The following is a 23420-nucleotide window of genomic DNA, read 5'->3' on the forward strand; positions in this document are numbered from 1 at the left end:
TCGTCGTACAGAAACCTCCAAGGGAATAAAGTGCTCTTTGTTTTTTTAAGAGAGTGAGGTTTCATTTGTGTATCACAGAAGAACGGGGTTCACCCCTACCCCCTCGCTGGAGTCAGAGGGGCCAGCTTGGTGGTTGGCCTGACCTAGGCCAGAGACAGGGCACCTCCAGACCCTCAGTTTCCTCATCTACAAAATGGGGCTAATGGAGGCGTGAGGGGCGGACCGAGCGAAGCCCACAGACGTGCTGCGTGCAGCCTCGGCCAGGCAGCGAGCGCGTCTCTGTGTCTCTTGTGACCCAGGGAGGGGAGGCCCGGTCCCTGCCCAGTGGGAGGGTAGGCAGGGCAGGCCCTGTGTGCCTTGAGCTCTCTGGAAGGACTGAGGTGGGAGGGCTTCGGGTACCCTAGCTGAGGCCAGAATCTGGAGGAGGATGGACTTGTCCTTCTGAGCTTGGACCTAGACCAACCTAAGGATCCCTGAGGGCTTCCTGAAGGAGGCCTCGCGTGCCAGAGGGGTGTCTTCCTGTCCGCCCACGCCCACCTCTGCTCAGCCTCCCGGATTCAATCTGGGCCACCCTGGGTCTCCACAGCTCTGAGCCTGGAGATTCCTTCCAACTGCTGAGCCAAAAACCTCTGCCCCCCCGGCAAAGGAGAGAAGACAGCTGGAGAGAGAGGCCCAGCTTCCCCTCAGGAGCGCTCCAGGGCTCTTGTGCCCTCACACCCCGCCAATCCCTTGCACCAGCCTGTGACGACAGGCTTGTCTGCAGTTTCCAAGGACAGGAGGGCAGAGAGGAGCTGGCTGGTGACCCCAGGCCGGGTGTCCTCAGACAGGTTAATCCAGAAGGGCCCCCACGCCCCGGTCCTCAGCAGCGGCTCCTTCCCCAGTGAGGTCCCCCTGCCTCTCATTTTTCTTTCCTCTGAAAGAGACCAGGCAGATGCTAAAGGCAGGGTCCCCGCTCCCACCCTTGCTGCCGATGGTTAAACAGCAAGTCAGGTGAGAGGAGGGTTAGGAGAGGTGTCGGGTTTACACGGGTCTTTTGACATTTTGTTTTCTCCCTGATCTGAATTTTATTTATTTCCTTATTAACGTGGTAAAAAGTAAAAAATGCAAGCGGAACCCAGGCTGTGCAGTGAGGAGGAAGACCTGGCTCCTGCCTCTTCCTGGCTGTGCGTCCCTCCCGGGGCGTTTCAGGCAAGTCCCAACACGTGGGAACGTCCTCTCCCCCGGGGCAAAGCCTGGCCCGGGTCCTGACCGTTCCGTTCTTCACTGTCTTCAGTCGGCAGTTGTCTTGGAGACTGGAGATTGTAGCAGTTTCCAGGGCTGCCGTAACAATGGCCTACAGACCGCGTGGCTGAAACAACAGGCATTTATTCTCTTAGCTTCTGGAGGCCAGAAGTGTGAAATTCAGGCGTCAGCCATGTTGGCTGCTTCTGGAGGGCCTGACGGGAATCTCTCCTGGCCTCTTTCAGCACCTGGTGGGATCTCTCCTGGCCTCTCCCAGCACCTGGTGGCCGGCAGCCCTTGGCTCGTAGGCAAGTTGCTGCAGTCTCCACCTCCATCCTCAAGTTGCCTTTTCCCCGTGGGTCTGTCGTCTTTTCTGTTGCTTTTTTACCCTCATCACTTGGCTTGCAGAATCTTAGTTCCCTGACAGGGACTGAACCCAGGCCCACCAGCAGTGAAAGCCTGGAATCTTAACCACTGGACTTCCAGAGAATTTCCCTGTCCTCCTTTCAGAAGGACACCAAGCATTGGCTTAAGGACCCACCTACTCCAGGATGACCTAACTAATAACAGCTGCAAAGACCATTGTCAAATAAGGTCACATTCATGGGCACCGGGGGAGAGGAGCTCACTGTGTCTTGTCTGGGGACTCAATTCAACCCACAGCAGACATCTTTCCTTATCAGTGTGTTCCAGCTGGCCACGTTTTTGTTAATAGCTGCATGGCATTTCATCCGGTGACCATTCCTTACTTTATTCTTCCAGCTACAACAAAGGTCCGTCTAGTCAAAGCTATGGTTTTTCCAGTAGTCATGTGTGGATGTGAGAGTTGGACTATAAAGAAGGCTGAGCCTCGAAGAGTTGAAGCTTTTGAACTGTGGTGTTGGAGAAGACTCTTGAGAGTCCTTTGGACTGCAAGAAGATCCAACCAGTCTATCCTAAAGGAGATCAGTCCTGGGTGTTCACTGGAAGGACTGATGCTGAAGCTGAAACCCCCAATACTATGGCCACCTAATAAGAAGAGCTGACTCATTTGAAAAGACCCTGATGCTGGGAAAGATTGAGGGCAGGAGGAAAAGGGGATGACAGAGGATGAGATGGTTGGATGGCATCATCAACTCAATGGACATGAGTTTGAGCAAGCTCAGAGAGTTGGTAATGGACAGGGAGGCCTGGTGTGCTGCAGTCCATGGGGTCCCAAAGAGTCGGACACGACTGAGTGACTGAGCAACATGGGCAAAAGCCCCTTGTCCCACAGAGAGCTAGCTGGGGCCCTCACGGCCCTCGTGGGTGGTGGGTCCTTGTGGCCGCAGGGACGACAGGTCAGCCCTTGGCACACACAGCCCCTTTAATGCTCCTAACAGCTCTTGGAAGTTGGCACTGTGCCCTCATTTTGCAACAGAGGACACCATATGGGGGCCTGTCTAGGGTCAGGAGACCAGGGGGTGCTGGGGCTGGAGCCCCAAGGCCCTACAGGTCCACAGCCTCCACTACACCCCTGCCCCTGTCTGGGCTGGCCTCCACGCACCAGCAGGAGCTTCACAGGAGCCAGGAACAGCCGGGGCTGTGCCCTGGCCACTGATGGCCGACTCCCCGGTTCCGTGGCTGGAGTGGAGTTCAAGCCACAGAGACGCCCTGGACAGGTCCAGCTCCACTCTGTGTCAGCCTTGGCCTCAAGTTCTGTCCTGCAGGGGCGCCCAGGCCACGACCTCCTGACACCTACCTGTGTCCCCGGTCACAGGGTCCGTGATCAGGGCACACCCCTGAAGGCAGCTGGGAACACAGCCTATGCAGACCCTCGCTCAGCCCCTGGAACTACCCTCTCCCCATCCCCCCACACACATATACACACCGGGTTGGGTTTTTCCAGATGAGTCAGGGGTGAAGGAAGGCAAGGATGCCGGAGAGAGTGAAGCCTAGACATGGGGCTGAGAGGCCAGTGGTGATGGGTGATCTGCTGGGAGCCTGCAGGCTGAGAGGGAGTGACCATCACAGAACAGGACCCCCAGGGCACAGCCTGGAGGGGGCAGGTGTCCCTGCAGACAAAGTTTGGGGGCAGCCACAGGCAGGGACGGGGTCATCAGGAGGAAGCAGCCAAGGCACAGGCAGGCTGGATGGCGACGGACAGACCATCCCCAGGCAGAGGTCCCCGGCGCCGCTGGGAGCAGACTGCCACAGAGTGGGGCTCGGAAAGGGATGATCAGCCCACCCCCTGGCCTGGGTGTTTCTCCACCCCCTCACTGAAGCCTCCACCTCTCCCACCCTCCTGGTACTAGGTCCTGACCTCATCCAGGGTGACCAGGCTTCCTGGGGCCACTGCTCCCCCTGCTGCACTCTCCATGGGCAGGTGTCCCCACTCCCCGGTCTGCGGGCAGCCCCAGGCCTTGATCAGATGGCCCCTCCTGCAGGCCTATGCTCCCCTCCAACCCAGGCCGCCCTACATGGGACGTCCTCCTGGGGGACAGTCCAGCAGCCCCAGCCCCGCCCCAGCCCCGCCTTTGCCGCCCCCTCCAACCCCCGTTTGGCAAGGGTCTCTTCCTCCTAAATTCTCCGAGGTTGACTTCCGGCCCCCAGCCGCCCCTCCTCCTGGCAGAGAGGTCCCCCATCTTCCGCTGAGGAAAAGGAGGCTCCCAGGGCCAAGGTCATGTGCCCTTGGTTAGGCAGAATGCCCAGGCCTGTACAACCAGCCTGCCCTCCCCCCGCACCGGGCTGCGGTCCTCCTGTAGGCCGGGGGCTAGGCCGCAGGCCGGACCGCTGGAGGATGGGTGAGCACCCACATCCCTCACCCGGGACCTCGTGGGCCCGCAGGCCGGCCCCAGAGGGTCCGCACCTGTGCTGAGGCGGAGGGTCCCTAACTTGCCCGGCCGTGTTCGGGCTCCGGAAACCACCCTACGTCTCCACGGGGGCGGTTGGCTTTCGGGGGTCCCAGCATCCCGACGCCACGCATCCGCGCGCACTTGGCCCCGCCCTGCCCGCTGGAGTGACGAGGGCACAGTGCCTCCTACCCCCTACCGCGCACGGCTGGGATGCTCCCAGGCGGAGACGCAGAACTGAGCGAAGCCTGCGTGGGATATGGGCCCAGAGCTGAGCTCTACCAGGGCAGAGCCAGGAGGCGCGGAGAGTTAGCGGGCTGAGCTGCAGACGGGCTCTGGCCACCAGCTCCTGGGACGCTCGCTACCCCGCAGAGCGGGAGGTGATGGAAGCGGCGGGGTTGGACCAGGTGGCACGCCCTTCCTCGGGGGGCCGCTCTGAGGCTGCGCTCCCGCCCGGCCCTTTCCTCTTTTCACAGCACGTCCCAGATCTCTCTCCTGCCCTCTCCTCTACCAGATGTAATTCAAGTCCCGTTAGTGCCCTGCCGTCAGCACCTGACCACCGGTGCTGTCTGTCAGCTGAGTAAAGCTGCCAGTTCGACAGGGAAGCTTTGGAAAAGAGAAACTCCAAGAGGGAGGGGAGGAGAGGGTGGAAAAGTAGGTCGAGGCTGGGGCTTAGGATTTTATCGGATTGGGTAGGAACAGGGAGTCACAGTAGCTTCTGGTGAGGTGGCAACCCCCACGCCGGAGACTGGCATAGTTGCCGACGGCAGGCCAGAGAGGAGGGACCCGGGCCAGACCTAGGAGCTGAAACCTCTGGCAGTGAGAGCCAGACCCAAGACCAGGACATGCTCTAAGAGCCAGAGAGGCTGATGAGCTGGAAGCCAGGAGGCCGTGGCGTCCCACCGCAGACAGGGACCAGCGATTCTTTTGAAAGGGAGGTGGAGATGAACTGTGGCAAGCAGAGTGCAGTGGAAGGCAGGTAGCCTGAGTCACTGACATTGCCAATGACCCTCATCCCTGGCACGAGTGACCTATGGAATTCCTCCAAGGGCAGTCTGGAGGAATTAACTCAAAAGGTGTTCACAGTGCCAGGTATGGTCCTGAGCCCAGCCCTCAGTGTTATTACAGCCGGGTGGAGGTATGGGCCCAAGCAAAGGGGGGACGCCCGTCTATTATCTGGGGGGACCACAGGAAGCAACTCCAAAGCCCCAGCAACCCCAGGTCCTTCCCACCTCAAACCTGAAGATGCACACACTCTTTCACTATGGCTGCTCCTCAAAACAGCTGGACCTCAGACCTTCCCTCAGCAGTTCTGGGCCTCATGTGGGCCTGGACTCGCCCTCTCCAAAGAGGAGGCAAAGTCATGTGAATTAAGGAGTAATAATAAACCCCGATCTGCAGTCCAGCAGTCACCAGGACCCTAGCTGGACGAGGGTAGGGCTGAGTATTTTGTTCCCCTGCCCCCAAATCCTATGTAGCTCTCTGTATATGTTTACCAAGCTTTAGAGTCTATCCCAGTTAGGAATAAGGTTTTTCTTTTTTTTTGGCAGGGAGCTTCCAGAACTAACACCAGGGGTCATGGGTCTAACTGCATGCAAATTTCATTTGGTTGTGCTTTCTAAAAAGTGGGTGAGGGGGCTTCCCTGGTGGTCCAGTGGTTAAGACAGGAGCTTACAGCCACTTGTACTGTGTAATGAAACTCAGCAACAGGCGGCTTAGAGATCCAGGAACAAACAAGAACCACAGGCATTAAAAAGCTTAACATTATGCGTTTATTATATTTTATAGAGCCATGTTACACATGCTTGGTGCTTCAAAAGGAGTTTATCATTAAATGTTTTTCTGGATGCAAAGCCATCTGATGCTTGATGCGGATGCCTTAAATACTATAATATTTCTGCATCTATGACCTATGAGCTAAGGAAAAACCAAGGACAATTCCAGAAATGGCAAACAACATTTAAGAAAAAGATGTACATGAGACGCAATGCCAAGTCCTTGAGCCAGGGCCCACAGAAGTTACCGGAAAATGAATAAAAACAGAATTGTTTTATGAAGATAGCTTGACCCATCACCATCTGTAGATAACAGAGCCTCATACCAGTTATGGATGTTGTAGAAAATAGCTGTTTGGTACTGATGCCCTTTCCACCTCCATACTGCATGCAGACAGTGAGCAAGCTCCCAGACAGAGCAGCAAACAGAAGATACCAACAGCAGCCGGCCCCTTCCTGTGACATCCCAGTGCTCCTTCTTATGGCGTCTGAAGGTCTTTAATGAATGAAAAGCAATCAATCTGATCAAACCTGACATTTTGCGGAAAACCAATCATCTTGCTTTAGATGGTTGTGATGCCACCACGCTCACCTCCCTGCAGACTCCCGGAATGTGGGCTAAAGACATGAGGGCTGGCCCGACAAGTCTGGAGAGTTTGATCTGCCTCCTGACCTAACGCCCATATTCTCCTTCAACATTCCCTTCCGGTTTCCGGAAGGAGGGGCGGATGAAGTGTGTCCACGGTATGCTGCCCGCCCCTCCCATCAGGTCTCCATCTAGCCCAGTCTCCAGCAAACATCCTCTCTGACAAGGCACTCCCGGGACACGGCCTTCCACGGGACACGCCCACTCGTGAAGGGCCCGCTCCTCCTGCCTGCTGCCAAGGCTCTTAAGGGCCCCGCACTGACTGCTTTCAGGCAACCCAGGAACCTAAGCACAGCCCACATGGCCCAGGAAGTCGGGAAGCTGGGGTGCAGACCTAGCCAGCCATGCAGTCGAATGCTTCTGTGCAGGCACAGGGGTTCCCGCGGGCACGTTCTGGAAAGCCGAAGAGCAGACCGTGGAGCGCGTGACCACGGCCGCCAGGAAGCACAGCTCAGGGGTCCAGCCTCCTCCGTGACCTCCTGGGGTCAAAGGAGCGCACCCCCGCGGTCCTGAGCTCTGACAGGTGCTGTACCGGCAGCGAGGCCAAGGGGAGACAGGACAAAGGGCTCTGCCGTCGACAGGCACGGGGGGAAGCTAGGCGAAGGCCGCGTGCACTGGACAGAGGCCTTGCGGGCTCCGCGCGGGACGCTGGGGAACCTCTCACCACTGCTCTGACCTCTGGGATCCTTGTTTCTGCTGGTGGTCAGATGTCAAGAAGATGGAACAGAGGGCTAATAACGTGGCCTTGCTAAGCATGCTGACCCCAAAATTAGAGGAAACAAGATACAGGAAGCGATCCTCGTTCTCTGCCTGTAGCTGTCCTGGGGTGGACTACCAGGTTTCCAACTCGAAACCGGAGAGGGCCAGGTCTTCCTGTGCCGCAGACACACATCCCAAGTTGAAGGTACAGTAGGTAAGTCTGGCTAAGGAGTGCGTGGGGCAGTAAGCCTACCGACAGCGCTTCAACAGCCTCGGCCTCTCGCTGAATGAAGGACTCTCATCTATTGCGGAGAAACCAACTAGAACTCGCCAACACCCGCAGGCGTCCAGCAGAGTATCGCAATGGTTTTCATTTTACTCAAATTTAACAAAATAACTGACATTTAAAAGAATGTACATGAAAACCAAATTAAAAAAAAAAAAAAATCTTCATTTCCCTCAAATCCACAGGCCTTGAATCTAGGTACAGCACACACACCATATGAAACCAACAGCGAGCTCAAGGTCACCTTGGAAAATAGATGTCACTCTGGGGTGACAGTTCTTTATACAAATACTATGCTTCCCCCTAAACCCCCACCACCAAAAAAGGGGGGAAAATAATATAAGAAATCCAAAAATAGAAAACAACATCTTGTTAAATGTAAACTTACCCTCTCAAGTTTTTATATTACATATGCTAGAAACATGCATTTATTTCAGCTCAGATGTAAGAAAATATGTATATTACTTATAAATCAGATTAATCAAGACAATCGACTGTTAGAACACCATTTCAAAGTTTAGTAGATTACATCTTTAGCAAAATTATAAATTCTAACCACAAGCAGAATGGGTGTTACGTTATACCCGCTGAGAACTACCTCTATAAGCTGTCACTCGTGTCCTACACTACTGTTGCAAATTCAGAGCGCTATGTCAAGGAGGAACTTGGGCGTTAAACTTGCTTCAAACGCCCAATGAAATTCCTTTCAGAAATTAACTCTGCAGCTTGAGAGAAAAACATGTGAAAACACAGAAGAGTTAACGGGAGCAATGGCTATTCCACTCAGAGACAGAAAGGGACAGAAGAGATGACGGAAGGCATCCCCAAGGGGTCAAGGCACAGAGGAAGAAGAACCTCCCTCCAACTCAGGGTCATGGCATGGCTCTTGGGGCCGCTGGGAGATGTCCCCACGGCCTAAGTCTTGTCTTGCCGCGGGCCCTTGGGCAGGAGTCCTGAGGATGACGCCAGGGCCAGGCTCCAGTGTGGCACAGCGCTGGGTGAGGGCGTGACCCCTAACACAGCCCCTCGGGGGACTGCTGACCCAATGGTGGGGAGGGATGCACGGGCACCGAGTCGCGGGCAGCGGTGGAAGCCTCTGCCCCAGGTCTAGGCAGAGCAGGACAGGCTCGCGCTAGGGCGCTCAGCTTCGCAGGGGACATCCACCGCAGGCTTACCTCTCTCCTGACTGCCAGATACAGCAAAGCCTGGCTTATCCAGAGAACAGCGAGGTCTTCTGATTAACTCAGTTCCATCAAACTACTCAATGGATAACAGATTCTGAACAACAACAAAAAAAAGTGTCTCAAGTTAAATTTTTCATTTACGATTCAGAAGGCACTTCAAAATTCCGGAGGGCCACAGGGTCCCTGTCATTAGGTCGCCAATCCTCCTGGACAGGACCGATGGAGAAGCTGTGAGAGACAGGGCTGTGTTCTGGACCTGATGGTGTCCTGGACGTCTTGTACCTGAATCACTGGTATAAGCTAGTCTGTCAATTACTCTGCAGAGTCAAGCATACAGCACAAAGACATACAGTATGTTTGCATTTTGAATAAATGGGATTTTGCTGTATCATGGCAGTTTATAAAATAGTCTCACGAGTCTGATATTTGACTCTAAGTAAATTCCAGAAATTATAATCGTACATTTAAGAGGTCACAACACGAGGTCAAGTACTCACTGAGTACAGTTTTCTTGATAACCGAATCACCCTGCCAGTCTGCACTCACTATCCACTTAGAAGCACGGAAGGAGGGAAGCTGCTGGCGTTCACCTGCTACAATGTGCTGACACTGGCAGAGTCCACTAGATGGAGGGACCGAGGCTCTCCAGCCAAACCGCCAATAACCTTAGCGTTTCCTGTTAAACCAGTGAGGACCTGCGGGCGCTGCCCTGAAGGCGGCCTGAGCAGTGGAACTGCCTGGTCTCCCCTCTGCTTGCGCCCCCTGCCAGGTGACACCTTACCTTGAGAAACACACACAGGCCGGGCACAAGCGCTTCAGTCACGCATTCGCTGGGGGAGCTAAAACCAAAATCCTGTTACCAGCGGGCCCGGTGCGGGGTACTCTGAGGTAGTTCCTTAACTCGGGGTGCCTGTTACCTACTCTTTCAAAATTCAGTACATGTGGGAAGTATTAAAATATCCATGCATCGCTTCAATCACAAGTCACTGTAACTGAGTGCAAAATAAAGGAAACTTGAGTTGCTTTATTTAGCTTCCAATTTCTGGGAGGCTCAAGAACTGTAATTATTCTGGACAACAAAAGGAAATAAGACTGTGCTTACAGATCTTTTTCTGCCATATTCTTTCTGTAGGATTGCTGTTTTATTGTTGCCCTTTCTGTTACACGGGATGTACACGTCAGGTGTTAAAGGTACAATACATTCTACGACTGAGCACCACGTTCTGTAACTCAACAGGCAAAGAAATTACACTGAACATCAGCATCTGGCAGTATTTTTCGGAAAAGAAAAAGTGACTAAAATGGGTTTAAATTGATTAACACTATTAAATCACATCTAATATTTGATACTACATGATTCAATACAGCTATACGATACAATTATACAAAATGTGTTAACATCAAAGAATACAACCAAAATTAAGATAGCAAACAAAACCTATATAACTTTTTTTTTGTACAGGAAAAATACTTTTGAAGTATGCATGTAACTGCCCATTCTTTTAAAGAAAATCTACTGCAAGCAAAGTTATCAACCTCCAGAAAAATCACACATAGCATTACTAAGCATATCCCCAAAAAGTGTACAATATGCACACTTGGAAAATACAAAATTAAAAAAATTGTAAGCAACAGGTGAGCTTCATATTTATAAGAATGTGAAAAGAAGTCCCATTTTTAGCACTGTTGTATAAAGAATTGTCTTTTGATGTGAAGTTCATGAATCGTCCTCCTGTTGGGACCACACTTTACAAAAACACCGTGGTTTTGAAACGAGATTACAGAGCAAGATAGAGCATCTTAGCAATGTCATCTTATTAAAGTTTTTTTTTTTTTTTTAATTTTTACTACTTTATCAAAACATGTCCCTTGGGTATGTAGGATTCATTTTTAAAATTCTTTTCTAGAAACAATATACAAAGGAGAGGCGTGTTTATTCCCAATCACACTCCTGGAAGATGCTTCCCGAGGCTGAGGAGGGTCTTCTCTCTTCTTCTCACTGGTTGTTTTTGGCCTTAGCGTGTGTTAAGATGTGAGATTTCAGGTTAGTTGACTGAGCAAACTTCTTATTACAACCGTCGAAGGGGCACACATAGGGCCTGTCTCCGGTGTGGATTCGCACATGTGTGCGCAAATTGAAGTCCAGTGAAAAGCGTTTCCCGCAGCCTTCGAACGTGCACTGTCAAGGAAAAACCAGAAATTACCCGCTCAGACTCACGGGGCCAGGAAGGGGGCAGCTCAAGGCTGTGGGGAGGTGCCTGCTGCTTCTGCCTCACTCCCTTCTGCCCTGCCCTGGGGGGGTGGAGAGCTTTCTAGACACATTCTAGAAATAGGGGCAGGGAGCTCTAATGCTGCCAGGACAGCTCCTAGGACGACCCGTGGATAGCCCTCATGAATTGTTTAAATACAACGTAAGAGAAACATTAGCAAGAAATCTTCCTAAATCTTACATGAGGGTCCTAACACTTCTGTAAATATTTCAAAAAACATAAGAGACAAATGGTTAGAAGGTTTCTGATATCAAGTATTAAAACAAAAAGAACCATGCCAGATTTAGTGGCATTGCTAACCCATTCACTTGTTCATGGGCTTCTAAAAAGGCAGAAAACTACTTTAGAAGTTATTCTCCTGGATTAAAATTTTAGAAGCTCCCTGTCAATATTCTACAAAAAATATATTAATCACACCAAGCAAACTGCTTTAATCCCAACACACAGGAAGTGCTGTTTCGGGCTCGCTCTTGAGCAATCCTGTGTTTCTCCAGACATGAAGTCCAGCCCAGAAGCACTTGCCATATCCTGTCTCTGGTGCCACACAGATACGAGCGGCGGAGCTGAGAGCCAGGGCAGCTCTGCCTGAGTCCCGGGGGCCCCATGGCGGAACCCTGCAGTGGACTCTCTGGGCAGCCGCCATGCTCACACCTGCGGGGAGCGCGGAGGGCAGAGGGAACGGGCTCTACCTGAAAGGGCTTCTCTCCAGTATGGACCAGTTGGTGTCGTTTTAGCTTGGAGCTCTCAACAAAAGCTTTGCCACACTCTGCACAGACGTGGACTCTGGGGCCGTGGGTGTGCAGATGTTTTCTCATGGCAGAGTTATCCCTGAACATCTTTGTGCAGCCCTTTGAACAGAGAGAGAAGCTTAGTGGTTCACACTGCAAACTGTTACCCGTGATTCTTCCGCTTAACAGCCTTCACTTACACAGTACAACAAACCCCCACCCTCCCCACTTAAATGTCGCTTCATATCACAGCAGAAATAACTAAATTATTTAAGACAAAACCAAAAAAACCTCAGCTGACAAAGGCCTTATCATGTAATGTTAACTTCTGTTTTACAGTGAGGAAACTGAGGCTCAGAGATGTCTTTAAGTAGACTTGCCCAAGGTCACGCTACTAGCAGGAGCCAGGCTGGGAGGATCAGCCGACGCCGGCTCCATGCCCCACGGCCGCCTCTCCCGGCCGCACCCCCAGATGAAGAGCAGCAGCCCTGGGAGAAACGGAGCCAAAGTGACGGCAGTCCACCGCCACCTGGGGCCGTACTCTGCGCTGCAGCAGTGGGCTGTCCCTCTCCATCACCTACTGCCCTCTCCTCTCTCTCTGCCTCTCTCCCCTTCTTGACAGAGAAAGAAGCCAGAGGGTCTCCAAGGAATGCAACTACAGAAGAGATGTATTTTGTGAGACACCAGGAAGAGCAGCAGGGAAACTGACAGCAGGGAGGGCGGGGCGGTGTGCAGGCTGGGGAGATGGCCTAACGCAGCTTCTTCTGCAGCTGTTGCCCAACAATGGAGCGAGTGGGGAAATGATCAGACAGCAGGACAGAGGACAGCATGAGCCAGCACCGCACAGCGTCACAGGCAAGGGGCGTGTGGGCGGGAGCCAGCTTCCACCGAGATCCCTAGGCTGAGCTTCCACTCAGAAAACAGAATTTTAAGAAAAATCTAACTGGGAAAGAAATACACAAAGAAGGTAGAGAGACGATGAGCACTTAAGACAAAACTGTTTTCAAATGCGTATTGGTATTTGGTTTCAACAGAAACGCCTTTACGTTTCAAAATTTCCACATTAACAACATTTTTTTAAAAAGACAAAAATAAATTTGTGGGAGCACAGTCATCAGAGGTGAGATGGTGAAACTAAATCTATCCTTCAGTTGCTGTTGTTTTTTAAAAATTTACTCCATTCCAAACCTCTCACCGTTTTTCTGCGCCTCCTATGTGATACTTTTTAGTTTTACCTCCATTTAAGTTTTAAACAGACCCAGGCCGTATCTCAAAGTACTTTTTAGGCTATCATTAGAAACTAATAATAGTAACTACATTTGAAAACAATTAAGTTCCCCCCTAGCAACAAACAGCTAACAGGTAAATTAAAGAAAATTGTGGAGGAAATGATGAAGTCTTAATAGGCTTACTCTAGCACTATGCAAAATCAAATTTCCATAAGGAGCCCACAGTCCTATAAAGGTCCAGGGGTGAGACACAACCCAATGTCTTAAGATTAGACTTGTTTAACAACTCAAAAAGAAGAAGAAAAAAATAAGAAATAAAATCCTAAGAGTATATTCAGTATATAGTGACAATAAAAACACTGGTGCCCTGCAGGAATCCCATTTAAGAGTGTGTGAATTTAAGTGGCCTTTAAGGAACAACGAACCTTTCATCACAAAATACAGTCTCTTGAAGTTAGAACCCAGATTCTAGTTCCTCAGTGAGTCTCAATTACGAAGATGGAAATAAAAGTGAGATTTCTTGTAACTCTCTACAACTGCTTTCACAGAAACGAACACTCTCCCCTAGCATTACTTACTTTATGAGGGCAAGCTATTGTTCTTGGAGCATCATCTTCTTTAATTTTTCTTGGCTTCATTCTTACCAAAGGGGGGAAAAAAAGAGAGAGAGAGAAAGATTTGTAGGAATGGGTAGATTCATCTGGCAAAAATCATATAGTCCCTAAAACGCTTTCTCTGTAAGTACAAAAACTAAGATTACAACATGCTGCCGTGAGGGGAAGGGAGGAGAAAACGCACGTTCACGGAGGCCCTGGGACTGAAGCACTCTCCCGCCTGCAGGTAAGGACGCTTAAGCACAAGCACAGGGGAGGCGCTGCCTGCGGTCTCAACGCTAACAAGCCGGTGCATCTTTAGGGCAGCACTGGGTCTGTGTGATTTTACTATCTGCTCCTTCTTCCCAACTCTTTACAAGTAAGATATGGGAGGTCTTAAAGGGGGGTGTCCATCTTATGATGGCAGAAATTATCTGTAATAGACCATTTTTAAAGGGTTACAGAAAAGTCCTTTTAAACAGAGAATTATCTATCTATATATACCTTTTTCCACACTGCTTAGTTTTTATTATACTATTAGTGGTGGTGGTGGTGGTGGGAGGGAGATACAGTCTCAAGCACCTGGGCAGTCCAGGAGAGCCTTCCATGGAGTGACTACTCAGAGCTTACTCGGTAACTTACCTACCTGCTATTTTCACTGAACCAACCTTTGGTCTTTTGTCAAAATTTTCTCTCCAAAACTGCCTACAGATCTGTGTGTGGTAAAGGGGTGAGGAAACAAGAGCTTCTAGAAAAACTATATGAGGGTGAACATTCAGTGAGCAACTAAACGAGGATGAACTCCTACATGAGGATGAACGTTCAGTGAGCAACTACGCTGCCGTCCTCCAGAGTGTGCGGCTGACCGGCACTCCTCCAGGACGCAGGACTGTCAAAGACTGCCGCGGCCATCTTTAAGTTAGCAAAGGCCCTAACAATACCGCCCCTCTTCACTCTTTATCTGAGCTCAGATACTCCTTTCCTCCGTCAAATCTGAACTTCAGCAATCATCTCAAGAAACTTGCCATGCCCTGGATGAGCATAGGTGAAACAATTTTATCTGCTAGCTGTAACTTATCTCTAAGAAGCCTGTTCAAGATAATACACATTTCCTACTTGGAATTCTAAGAGAAGGTTTTCAGTCTGGTATCCTCCCCAGGCCAACCCTGCAGATAGCTGTTCTTTCTTGTACTTGGAAGATTACACATCAGTCAGCAAACATTTTCTAAGTGCCTGTTGTTTACAGGGTCTGAACTAGCCTTTGTTATCTTAAATACTATTAAGTCTTGGAGTCTGGTTCTGAGTTCACAGAGCTAGGTAGGGCAAAACTGGTGCCACTGCGCCACCTGGAGGTTATAACAACAAAAAGGGTACATCAAGAACCAAGCTTCAACCTTCCCAACTAAGGTGTTTCCTCTTCAAAGATTCCACTCAAATGCTGTCTTGGCTGTGATGGTAAATACATGATTGTCTTTGTCCAAATTCACAGAATGGTACTAACCTAAGAGAGGGTGAATTTTACTGTATGCAAATTATCTCAAAAATAAAACACTGACTTTGTGGGTATGAACATGGGGACAGTGGTAGCGAAATGCCTGCATCAGTAGGTAGAAGGTGTCGCCCAGTTACCTCAGCAGGTCCCTGACTCCACAAAAATTTTTAATTCCTAGGAATTCTTATTATGGAAATTTTCAAATATACCTAACAGTAGAGAACTCTCGATTTACCACTCACCCAACTCTTGATTTTTTTTAATGTTATTAAGTGGCATTTTTTTAAAATGTCATTTTCAAAACGTATGCTAGTATTTAGCAATATAATTAACTTTAGAATGAGTGTTAAATGTATCTGGGCAAACACCCTTGGACTCAAGGAGGAAGTGAAGGTATGTAATTGCAGCCACTCTTAAGCTTGTTGGCAAGTCACTCTTCGTCACTACAGAGAGGCAAATGAGGCAGTATATTCTGGTACCTTTTACATTATATTCGAATGCGAACACTGAAAAGGTCATTCTCCAAACAAGTATGCTTAGAATGAAAGTGTTCTGTTTTTGTGAGTAAAGACTAAAATTTCTGTGGCAACAATAGGTACATAAACCTACAAAATAAATCCTAAAAGATGAATTTTCTTACAAGACTACAAGACTTCTACTTAAGAGGATCTTCTTGACCGGCCCAAATGAGCCGGAAATCACTGAGACCTGGGCTTCCCCTCAGCTGACTTGGACCTGGAGGCGTGACAGCAGCAGAGGCGTCATGAGCGAGACAGGATGGGGTGTGTGACTGGTGCCGCAAGACCTTGAGCAAATCACTTAACTCCCCAGCCTCAGTTTCTTATTCTGTAAAAAGGTGAAATGCTACCTGATCAGAGCTGTGAAGGTTAAAAAAGAGATGCTATGTTAAGCTTTTGAGAAACAATGGCTATTATTACTGCCAGCCTGTGCTAAATGGGCTTAGCCAAAAATGAGTTTATTGCTTTAAAAAAAAAAGGTCACTGTTGTATTCAACAACCCAGAAGGTACCGGGGCCTCCAAACCACCATCGTCAACTAAAGAACTGTGAGACTGAGAAACGATAGCAAAGGTAAAGCGGAAAGGCCCCCTCCATGTATTTGAAATTTATGGACAAGCCAGGGAGCCAGCAAGGTTCCTGTTCAATTAAAACTCTAGTTTTAGTAGTTTTCTCTGTGACGTCTATGACGTCCCTGCTGATCTCACACGATGTCATCCTGTGTGCACAGTAAAGGTTGGATACCAGGACCACAAACTGCAGGAAACTCCTGGACAATTTTCAGCAGGGTGTTAGGTAAACCACAAGTTCCACCTTAGTTAACATGCAGATATCCTAGAAGCTAAGGGGAGAGATTCCTCAAGAAGTGATTCTTCGGACCGGAACCACCTGTGCTGACGGGACTGTGGGCCCTATGTAACAGAGCTACCACTCACAAGCACAACTCAGCTCTGTGTCAACTGAGACAAATGGCTTAAAACCCAAAGTTTTATAAGCCAATTCTCTCGTGGGCAATGTACATTCATTCATGAGGTATTAAAGAGTTTCAAGGCATTTTCAGCTCCACCATCACATCTTTGTATTAATTCAGTGACAAAACCTCAGGGGAGGGGGGTAGTAAACAACAACAAAAACCCCCACCAACTCAGGACTATTGGTTATTCTGATCTTCCTGGACAGAAGGTTTCCTAAGGGCTAAGGGTAATGAAAAATGCACAAATTTAACCAGGAAACGATTCTCCAGGTCGGTCCCACCCACTATCCAATTTTTGAACTATTTGTTTACTAAAAGGACATTTCGAGAAAGAACAAAACCACCAGTCCCACCTCCCCAATACCATGACTTTAAGTAATTGTGTCTTATGGCTGTCCACGCACACTAAGTTGCTTCCTAAGCAGTCTGGGCTCAGCGCAGCTGGAGCCTGAGCGTTCTCTGTCAGTTCCAAGTTCAGTCCAGAAGCCCATCACCCCAGTATATGGAGAAGAGGGAAAAGCAGCTCACATGCCTCCTTAAGCCAAGAACTGAGCCCCATGGTGGTGGTGGGTGGAAAAAGGAGGCCAGCAGAACAAGTTCTGTGCATCTTTATCAACCAAGAAGATGAGCTCTGGTCCCCATCAAGTGTGAAATTTGGTGCTTCTCTGTCCCAGTCACCAATGCTGGGGCCTCTTCTCAAAATGTGAAGACTGAACAGAAACAGGGCACCCCAGCTCAGCTCTTCCTCACCACCACTGCCCAACTAGCCACTTCCTTTTACATCATCTTTTCAAGAGCCCAGAGATACTATGGAAAATGGAGGTGAGGATGAGCCCAACTGCACAGCACCCCAATCCTACGCTTTTACTTTGCATATGTTGTCAAGAGGAGCAAGATTTCATTCTATTCCATACACAAAATGAAATCTTTAATGGCTGATAATAACAGAAAAGAAATACACACCACATTCAGACAATTGCATAAGTACTGCTTACTAACGAATCTGTGTGTAAGGATCACACTTCCTGCGCTCTAAGGCCAATACAGCAGCTTCAGTACCAAAGAGCGAGTTTTCTTAGTCAAGTCAAAGGAGTTTTCTCTCTCTAAACAACGTCAAGATAACGTTCCATTTTTAGGCCGTGGTTTTCGTAACCCTGCCACCCTTGTCAGGACGTTTCTGATTATCTTTTCTTCTTTAGAAAACTCTTTCTCATACCACCACCATCTTCTACCCTCTTGATCATTCTATCTACTGCTAAATGAAATGGACTTTCGTAAAGAAACGCTTACAACCCACTGACTTTCTATTCTAAATTGAACGAGTTTTCTAGTCTGCTACATGGCTGTCTTCTTGGTTTCCTTTAGGAAGTCTTCCCTGATACTCATCCTCATTTCACCAGAGCACACCCCTAAGTAACCTCTCCAGAAGGGCTGCATGCAACATAAAACGAATCCTTTAGGCATCAGAAATTGTCATTGTTTTGCCCTTGTGTTGGACAGATAGCTTTGCTGGATCAAGAATCCTATGTTATAGTAATTTTCCTCAGAAATTTCAGAACACTGCTCCTCTGTCTTCTAATTATCTATTGCTGTTGAAGAAAATTCTCATTCGGGTATAATTATCATTCTTTTGTAGGTGACCTATCTTTTCTCCCTGGAAGCCTTCAGGCTCATCCTCAGTTTTCAAAATGTCCCAAACAGACTGATACCTGGGTGACCCTGGGTCCCTGTCCCTGTGGGTGGCCTCTTCCTAAGGAGTAGGGTCCAAGGCAGCCTGACGCAGGGTGGAAAGGCCTCATGGGTGCCTCCTGAGCTCAGAGACGAAACATCCTGGAGTTTCTTTCAGAGGGCTGAGGACAAGCTTTAAGATCAGCTGTCCCAGTTCTCCAGCAACAGGAACACGCAAAAGGTCAACACCTAATTACTTCTACTGCTCACTGCCCAAAAGTCCCCACCTCTCTGAAAAGCTTGCCTCAGTCCTCTGCTCCTCCACCAAAGCCACTTCATAATATATAATTTAGAGGAATATTTACTCTTCCCTCTTGGCCCATCTGGATCTCCACCAGCTCTTGCAATGCTGTGCTTTCTTTTCTTCAGGATACTAAACCAGACTCCGCCTGCCCTGAAATGCAGACCAGCACCCTCTCCCACTTTCGTATCACCTAAGGAGCAAAGCTTTTTAATGTGCATTAAAAAAAAAAAAATGCACATCAAAATGTGCATTTTGATGCCTCTTTTGCCCCCTCCCCAAGACAGTCAAGCTGCTTCTCAATCTTCCACCATGCCCTGCCAACTCAGCACATTTCTTCACACGTACAGTCTTGACCTCTAGCTCAGGCCTTTGCAAGCTCTTCTCCCACTTTCTGGCTGTACCTACACCCATCCAGCCTGGATACAGCTGAAAAGTATCTCTGATCACAAAGCCCCCTTTCTCTGCTGCTCAAACCCTTCACCAGGTGGCTGCTACATACAAGGAAGCACGCGTCTTGGCCCACTTTTCAGACTCCAGTAATCTGGTTTACATTCACCTAAACGCAATCATTTCTCGGTTTTGTTCAGTCGCTCCGTCGTCCCGGACTCTTTGCTACGTCATGGACCGTAACACTTCCCTATAAGCACCCTAACTCACAGCGAAGCTCGGCTTTTCTGCTTTCTGAACAGGTACTGGATACTGAGCGTGCGCTGTGCGCAGCCTGTCCCGGCATGGAGGCCACGCAGACAGCCGCCCACCTATCAGAATTCCTTTGTCCCTCAAGGCCCAAATCAAATGCTCCCCTCCCCAGAGCTCTCCTTGACTCCGTGTTCCACGTGTTTATCACTGGGACAGCAGCCCATGCCCTCAACAAATCTGAGTACCGTAAGAAAGTTACAACAAACTTTAGCAACTCTGTGACAATGTTAAACACAGGCATGATATTTGGCTCAATCTGCCCAAAAACTCTTGGCCTCACTGCTGATTACGTATCCTACAGATTCCATTTTCAGTTGTACTTTGGGGTGGGGTGGGGGCACAGCAGGGCACTTAGTTATCTAATTCACATACCTATATTTAAAATATGAATAGCAGTAAGAGCTGGAACATGATGTCAATAACAAGAGGATAGGGATTTACCTTTTTTAAAGCCGTGATAAATCAGAAATACATTAATTTTTATATTCCCTACCACTACCGTTTCACTGGGAAGGAGAAAAGGGTACAGACTCTTTTATCGAAGCATGATAGGATTCTTATACCCACATGACACGTGGAGAAACGAGGTTTCAAATGGCTGGAGGCCACCCACCTTGTCTCTGGCAGGCAGGGAGAAACCAGGACACCCCAGGGTCTCCAGCTTTTCTCTACTCTGCTCTCCAGAAGAGGAGACGGAAGAAGTGTTCACTCTGTTAGAACAGGCGTGCACAGACTTCTTTCTCACTCTACAATCCTGTCCTTGCCTCAATCTTCTGGGCTGTTTCAGGCTCCATCCAACCTCAAGTACGTAAAAGGAGACCACCTGCTCCAGATTTTATCAGTTTATTTAAAATTTTACATCTCTGCGGGTTCTCTCCTGTCCTTATAAAAACTTCCAAGCAGCACTAGAAAATAATGTAAAAGGGGACCAAGGTTTCTCTAAGGACCCAGCTGGTTTCAGTCAAAACAATTAAACAGTCATTGGGTTCACACCTGCCTGCCTGCTTCTTACCTTGGACAGTTGAGCACAGGGTCCTAGACCTAAATCTGTGATCCCTTCCTGTCATGCCAGCTAAAAATCAACAAAACACCAGTAGCCTAACTGATGACACATTGAAACTGGAGCGGATGAAGTCCTTCCTACTGGTCAGTTGCACAAACCCAGTATAGACTCAGGGCTCCAGCAGCTTCAGACCAGGACAATACCCGCAAATTTAAAATGTAGACAAAACAGCCAGGAAGTAGTGTAAAGACATCCATTTCCAAACAAAATATTAAAACGTGCAACTGTGTTTATTCACAAGCAACATCAATTACAGAATTTAAAAGTATGTATTTGCTTCCTCTCATTCAAATCTGAAACGGTGCCACTTAAAAGCACAGTCACCACTGAAAATAAAAGCCAACCGCTTTTGTTTTCAGAAGCTTCCCGGCAGCAAGAACAAACCACTATTGTTATTTAGGCACCAAAAATCACAGCTGGCAACACTCAAGCACTTTCTCTAACCATAAGGAAGGGTAACTTACCTAGCAAATTCTGCTAGTTGTTTGGGATCTGAGAGGTCAATGCCAGGTATCCCTCCAGGAGGAAGTTTCTTTCCTGTCATATATTCTGAATAATCAGGAGGTGAGTTCTCTCCAATGATCTGTTCTTCAACCACCGTCTCATGGTCGATATCTTTTTTTTCATCTGAAAAACATAAGATGGACTGTCTTAGCTGAGTAAAGAAGTTATGTGAGCAAACACATTTTAAAAACTATAAAAAGTGCTTTCATTAGCAGCTTCTTAAATGGGGTGATTTACAGCCACTATCTCTTAACCACTCAAGCCAGTCTTTCCCCTCAATCTCTTAAAATTCTGTTTCAGCCTGAAGGTCACCAAAAATCTCAAGGCCAAAGTCAACAACTCTTCCCTGTGTTCCTTCTGAGCCTGGCGGGAAGAGCTGGCCATTATTATTTAAATCCTCAGCACCCACCTCTCTCCTTCTATGCCCACGTCTCTAGCTGGCTTACTTTCCGCTTCCCTGTTTTCCTCCTCCCTCTTCTCAGAGTTCTGCTTTCTGTCCACCACACGCTTCCTGTTAACCACCAATTCTGCATGGCTGACTCAAATTTGATTTTCTAGCCTTCCCCTCTTAGCGAGCCTCTTGCCTACCTCTCCAGCTCCACATCCTTCACTCCAGCTACACTGGCCTTTACCTCAAATGCACCTTGGCCCACCCACCTCATGGCCTTTGCCCGTGCAATTTTTATTGCCTACGACGTGCAATCACAGCTGTGTGATTTTTGTCACCCACTTCCACTAGACTGTAAACTCTATGAGGACAGGGATACTTGTCAGTTTCGACCCCCATATAGCCTTCAGAGCCTGGCTCAGAGCCTGCATGTAGGTTTGCATGTGTGCTAAGTCGCTTCAGTCGTGTCTGACTCTTTGTGACCCTACGGACTGTAGCCCGCCAAGCTCCTCTGTCCGTGGGATTCTCCAGGCAAGAATACTGGAATGGTTGCTATTCCCTTCTCCAGAGGATCTGCCCAACCCAGGGATCAAACCCAGGTCTCCCACACTGCAGGCAGATTCCTTGCTGCCTGAGCCACCAGGGAATGCTGGTTCTCAAATGTGTTCAAAGAATATAGCGTAACTCCACTCATGCATCTTACCACCACCGCATCCAACAGGTTAAAAAAAAAAAAAAAAAAGGAAGACTGACTCCCACCATCAGTCTCCTAGATTCCAAACACCAAGTCCTGTTTATCAGTCCAGGTCCTCTGCTGTCTGATCCCACTTTACCGCATCTAGTCTTTTATTCCTCCTTGGGTCAAATTCTCTCAGGGCCGGTTGATTCTATCACTCCAGCCTCAAGATTCTCACCTTGAACTCCTGGATTATTTATGAATAGTAACACTGACAAACTCTAAATCATGCTGTTTTGAACTTTTGTTGGCCTTGTCTCTCAAATTAGAGTGAAGCACCCGGAGGGCAAAATCCCAGCCTCCTCCTACTTTGGTGACTAAAGCAGAGAAAGTGTCCAACTCTCAGCGCCCACTGAGAGCTCGTGCTTCTCCATGGAACTGTTTCACAACGAAAAACACAGGAGACAACAGTTTCAAACTCTGAGTGGTTCTCCCTTACGTTACAAGGAACGTTACAAAGTCATTACAAGGAACCACAGAACATCACAGCAGCTGACATTTTATTGAATGTTTACAAGAAAGCACGATTTTAATCACTGCATATATTACCCTATGTAGTGGGCAAATTAGCAAGTTCATTTTACAGAAGAGAGACCTGAGGCACAGAGAGCTAGGTGACTTGCTCAGGGTTAACCAGCCACTAAGTGACAGGCTGAACTCACGAAGCCTAAGATCCCAGCGCTGAGCTGTTAAACTCGGCCACCTCTTGTTTGGAACGAGAAAGAACCAGACCGTGTATCCTGGGTTGCCCCATTACATAGGAAGAGGCCTAAGAAAAAGCAGCTGGCTGTATTAAGGGCAGGAAATGTAGTTACCGATCACCAGCTACAAAGCTGGGACTCCACACCAACCAGATTCTTTCATTTCTCTCCTCAGGGCTGTGGTAATTCCTATACCCTCATCTCTCCAACTGAGGCACAGATACTGGGACATCAACCTTCTACTGGTACCAGAATGAACTGGTGTGTAGAGAGGCTACTTCCCCCCCTCCCACTGAAGCTATTTTTCTTCTCATGAAGAAACACTCTTGTTTGTATCTTTTTCATACAAGAAAGATGACAAGGTTGAGAATCACTGCTGCTCTGAGAGAGCCACTGATAAGGATTATGGAAGAGTGCCGGGGCAGAACGACGGCTGGATGCTTGGCGTAATAGAATCACAAGCTCAAGCATTCCTTGTGTTAGTGCAACACATATGAACAGTCCTGGCACTGTTCTCGGCAGCACAAACAAAGCCAGGTCTCTGCCCTCATGGGATTCGTATTCTGGTGAGGGTAGTTGTCTCAGTTTAGGCTGCTGTAACAAAAATACTCTAGGGACTTTTCTGGTGGTCCACTGGTTGAGAATCTAACTGGCAATGCAGGGGACACGAGTTCAACCCCTGGTCGGAGAGCTAAGATCCCACAGGCCATGGGGCAGCTAAGCCCTCGCCGCAACTGCGCAAGTCCATGTACCGTAACTAGAGAGGCCACGCGTTACAACCAGAGGCCCCATGGGCTGCAACTAAGGCCCAATGCAGCCATGAACAATAAAGAAAGGTTTCAGGAACGCTCCAGACTGGGCTGCTTAAAAAGACACGGGCTCCTCACATTCCTGGAGGTCAAGGTGCCAGCTCATTCAGTCCCATCTTCGTCGT

The 23420-nt window shown here is 48.8% G+C and overlaps 1 protein-coding gene across 1 annotated transcript; it reads right to left on the reverse strand.

Annotated features, from left to right (window-relative positions):
- Nucleotides 1–5789: 5789 nt before the first annotated feature.
- On the reverse strand, nucleotides 5790–21323 carry YY1 (YY1 transcription factor). The gene is made up of 5 exons (XM_010851425.1): nucleotides 21294–21323; nucleotides 20622–20851; nucleotides 13427–13487; nucleotides 11581–11739; nucleotides 5790–10800 (listed from the first exon to the last, which is right to left on the reverse strand). Exons 1-5 carry the CDS (start codon nucleotides 21321–21323, stop codon nucleotides 10618–10620), a joined length of 663 nt encoding a protein of 220 aa, XP_010849727.1. The 3' UTR covers nucleotides 5790–10617.
- Nucleotides 21324–23420: the final 2097 nt, after the last annotated feature.

Source organism: Bison bison, unplaced genomic scaffold (genome assembly GCF_000754665.1).
Source record: "Bison bison bison isolate TAMUID 2011002044 unplaced genomic scaffold, Bison_UMD1.0 scf7180017864302, whole genome shotgun sequence".
Taxonomy (NCBI): Eukaryota; Metazoa; Chordata; class Mammalia; order Artiodactyla; family Bovidae; genus Bison; species Bison bison.